General features: G+C 36.0%; 1 protein-coding gene across 1 annotated transcript; it reads right to left on the minus strand.

The window, feature by feature from the left end:
* Positions 1-473: 473 nt before the first annotated feature.
* Positions 474-3,867, minus strand: LOC109042954 (uncharacterized). The gene is made up of 4 exons (XM_072302408.1): positions 3,096-3,867; positions 2,770-2,804; positions 2,174-2,326; positions 474-1,383 (listed from the first exon to the last, which is right to left on the minus strand). Exons 2-4 carry the CDS (start codon positions 2,799-2,801, stop codon positions 1,230-1,232), a joined length of 339 nt encoding a protein of 112 aa, XP_072158509.1. The 5' UTR covers positions 2,802-2,804; positions 3,096-3,867; the 3' UTR covers positions 474-1,229.
* Between the last annotated feature and the right edge of the window lie 330 nt (positions 3,868-4,197).

The raw sequence follows: 4,197 nt of genomic DNA on the forward strand, positions 1-4,197 counted from the left end.
TCAGCCACCCGTACGAACCACGTTTCTAGTGACCCGTACTTGCTTCGCACGTATGAAACATACAATCAGAGAAAATAGAATTCATCTTACAATAATCAATAATCAGTAGGACATGAATCGTTGCGATGTATAATACGACATTATAATGCGGCATTACTATTGTAATTCATTTTAATGGATTAGGGGCATTATAAATCATTATTGCCACGTCGGAATGAAATGTTGTAGACTGAATTGAAAAGCATGTTGGCAAAATTTATTATAAAAATAGTATAACATGTAGGTACATAACATAAAGGTAATACAAATTAAATGATTAGAGCGTGTATATTTCATTACATTATAGGTATATTACAATCATTTTTGTCATTGTTGGAAATTTTGATAGTTTGAAATTTGATAGTTGATAGTTGATAGTTTGAGAGTTGAAAATTTGGTTATTTTATTTAGTTAAGGTGATTAAATCAGTACAAAGCTACCTCATCTACCGGAAGTACATTTCCGAAACATTGAACTTTGTGAAGAAAATGATCGTGCAAAGCGCCTGCAAAACTGTAGACATACTCCAAGCATAGCGCCGTCTCCCCTATTTTTAGTCTCGCGTTCGGTTTTTGACCTGCGAATCTCGCTAAGCTCCGAAATGCGTATGCCTAATTGCTGCGTAATGCCACAGACTAATTGCTCCGGAGAGGAAAGTTTCCTTTCCATGGCAATTAGTTAGTGCCAAAGAGAAAAATATTTTCTCTCCACTGCTAAGACTATAATTGCTCCGAAAAGAAAAAATTTCTCTCCGGAGCAATGAGTCGTAGCAGCGAAGAGAAAATAGTTTTCTCCGTAGCACTAACTAATTCAGTTCGCAAATGCTGAAAACGGATCAACTCTTTTCAAAAACCGGTAGAAATAATTCCTCGACATGGCACAATTTAATGTAGGTGTGTACCTGTCTCAAAGGTTACAGCATTCCGAATGTATTTTCTGTTCTTTTATGTATTTTTTATCAGCTTATCGTTTTCCTCCTATTCAGATACACCCGAAACCGAGTTCCAACGAATCCATCGGCAAAAAGTCAAGGTTGCCCATTGTTGAAATAAAAAAAAAGAGAAAAAAAATTGTATATTCTTGAAACTATCACATTTCCTGGCAGGGAAAAATTGCATACTTATTCCAAGCTTTACAGTTAATTTAAAATTATTCCTATTTTTATAAAAAACAAAGTTGCAGGTTTGTACTTACGATAAGTCACGTGACTTTGATTTTATCTTCTTTTTAGGCTTTGAGTTCGACTGATGTGTTTCAAGATTTTCGATGAATGAATTTTCTGCTTCATTTACTGGATGCGTAATATCAGAATCATTGTTCGATATATCATTTGCAACGTTCACCCTGTGTAGAGGAAAATATAAGATCGGTTGTTTTAAAAATAAATTGGAATTCTACTACATGTATGCCACTTGGGTTGAACAAAATTCTAAAAAGTTTTTTTTTAACTATGAGCGCAAAGTTTGACATCGACGAAAATTGGCCAAAGTGACACTCTTACATCCCTAATGAACATACTTGAAGGAATTTTTTGTCCTCCGAAAGGATCGGTTACAATAGCGCGTTGAATGCTGAAAAACCCGCATTTTTCGCCAAAATTGGCCTTCAGACCCATGTTTAGGCCAGTGGTAGACCCCAAAATAGATCGGAAATGACCAAACCATTATGCATTCCGTAAAATATAGACCTTCAATGACCAAAAAAACGCAGAGTTGAGGAATTTCAGGGTAGGCCCAAAAAAGGCCCTTAACGATACCCCTCCTTTGTCAATTTGCAGTATTAACAGTTGGAAAGCAGCCAATAGATAATTAAGATGCTTAAACCACAATTTAAGGGGCACCTACAGCCGCATAGTAAACATAATAGTAAACTTAATAATACTCACGTCTGTAAAAAAACAAATATGCATAATGAGATTTTGGAAAGTGTAATTTTGTTTCACAAGACTAATGCTCAAACTACAACATTTTAAGTGGTGAAATTTTGTTAATTTGCAGTATTGCCAGTTGGAAAGCCGCCAATGGGCAATTAAGATGATCAAACCACCTTCTGAGGAACATCTAAAGTCACACAATAAACTTGATAACAACGCAAGGTTGCAACTAGAATAGAATTAACTGAAATTTTTACTTACAGTGCATAGGTTTCACTCGATTCTATTTTCTTTTCCTTCTTTGGCTCGGCGTCATACGATTGTGCAGATGTTTCAATGCATATAGTATTGTTTTGGATCGGGGTGGATTCATCAAAACCAGGAATGTTTCTGCATTTGGTTATAGCTGTATCTCTGAAACAAGCAAAAAATGGAGAGTTTCTTAGGTAGATTAATAAAGCTTCTGCTAAAATTTTTTTATTGGTTGCCATATTATGACAAGAAAATTAAACAATTGGTTATAAGGTGAAACAACAATAGCCATGAACTGAAATAATAAATGCAAAGCATTGCAAACTTGTTACTTATTATCATCGCATTAAGAGTTGGCAAACAAATTTTCTGATAGTAAAATGATACATTATCATCCAGTTACTTCCCAGGACATTGAAAAACAAATTACAGTTCAAGAAGACCACACAACTTCTGGTTACTAACAAATTAAGCCACCACTAAATATTAGGTATTCAAAGTATTAACTCCTAAAATGGTCTTATCAAACGTATAGATGTCCAAAACATTCCTCAATTTTGCATATCAACTAACACTTACATATTGAGTAAAAGCAGATTTCTTACCTCTGAATTATTCTTTGACTGCGTCGACTCATTACCTGAAATGAAAATTAAAACAGCATTATATTTTCTACATTTTTTAAGTCAACTCAAAAACTAAATTTTTGAAATTCTATAAATACATTGAGGCTTTAAAAATAAAAAAGAAGAGCAAGACACTAGTGAGGAACTCTTGAACTATAGGTTAATGAGCTATAGATTGTGCATAGAAATTGCCAGTCTAAAGTTTCAAGAATGAGAAAATAATCAGCCCATGAGTGGGTCCAGAATGAGGGAGAAGGAAAAGTTGAAATAATTTTACTGGAAGGAGGGATAAATGAGGTACTCACCGAATTTATTCGTACAGAACATTCAAAAATCCCGTGAAAAAACAGCTCACAAATAAAAGCAAATTGCCATAGAAACTTCTTCACGAAATCACACACACAACGAAGAACGAGGCGCTACAGACGAGTCCGTCCAGGACAAGTTAAAAAATTCCCATGAGCCGAGTGCCGTAGGTTAAGGGCCCGTTCGCCAAAACTAATCGGAACTGTATGAATGAATTGCTCCTTTTAAAAATCAAAACAATATCGAATTGCGATATATTACACAGTTAAGATAGGGCTATGTCCTGTCGTAAGCGGCGACATACAGTCGATATCATTTCAATAATCGCCCCAATGGCCACGATAGTTGTTAGACGTTTACGGTTTCCCTGGTAACCTTTGTTTGCTATCAGCTGATATCAAGTAATATGACTAGGAAGCTCCAACCCAGTGGTTAAAGCTTCCTTAACCGCGAAAACTTTAAAATTCAAATTTTCAAATTTTGAACGTAAAGTACATTTTTTCCATCACGAGATAAAAGCACAAACAAGTTTTGAATTGTTGACTGTATCACCATGATTCCAAAAATACAATACACAACATAGCATTGACTAACAATAAAACAGTATGCAATAAAATAAAGTCATGACAAGGAACATAGCCGAAAATGGCGCCGATTCCCATCAACCAACGCGCGGTCTCTACAATGTAACATGCTGCATTGATACTCCCCAGCTGGGACCGTCCGGAATAGCAGCTCTAGTGCAAGCACCAGAGCCGCTAATACATACATATAAGTCGCTTTACAGCACTCCCTCGCGCTCTACGACTCCTAACCTCCACTGCTCTCTTTCAAACCACAAATCTTGGGGGATTGAGCACCTTAACATTAAAAAAAAACTAGGGGAGCGAGAAAGTAAAAATAAATAATCAAGATTATAAATTATAAGAACTAACTAACTATTCAAATGCTGAGTTCGTTTTTGGGTACCATCTCAGTTTGATAGAATCGCGATACAAATCTGGGCAACAGGAGTGTGCAAATACTTGACCGAAATCGAATTCACGCTCGAAGAAAACACTAATTGCACCCGCACCCTACCGTATGACGACGCGCCGCTCC

The sequence above is a fragment of the Bemisia tabaci genome, chromosome 7 (genome assembly GCF_918797505.1).
Source record: "Bemisia tabaci chromosome 7, PGI_BMITA_v3".
Taxonomy (NCBI): Eukaryota; Metazoa; Arthropoda; class Insecta; order Hemiptera; family Aleyrodidae; genus Bemisia; species Bemisia tabaci.

Bases quoted from the DNA above. Each gene is read 5' to 3' on its own strand.
- LOC109042954 (XM_072302408.1), bottom strand. From the start codon at position 2,801: ATGAGTCGACGCAGTCAAAGAATAATTCAGAG. The intron at 2,327-2,769 runs GTAAGAAATCTG...TGCTTGTTTCAG, and splicing joins AGTCAAAGAATAATTCAGAG to AGATACAGCTATAACCAAAT. The intron at 1,384-2,173 runs GTAAGTAAAAAT...TCCTCTACACAG, and splicing joins TCGAGTGAAACCTATGCACT to GGTGAACGTTGCAAATGATA.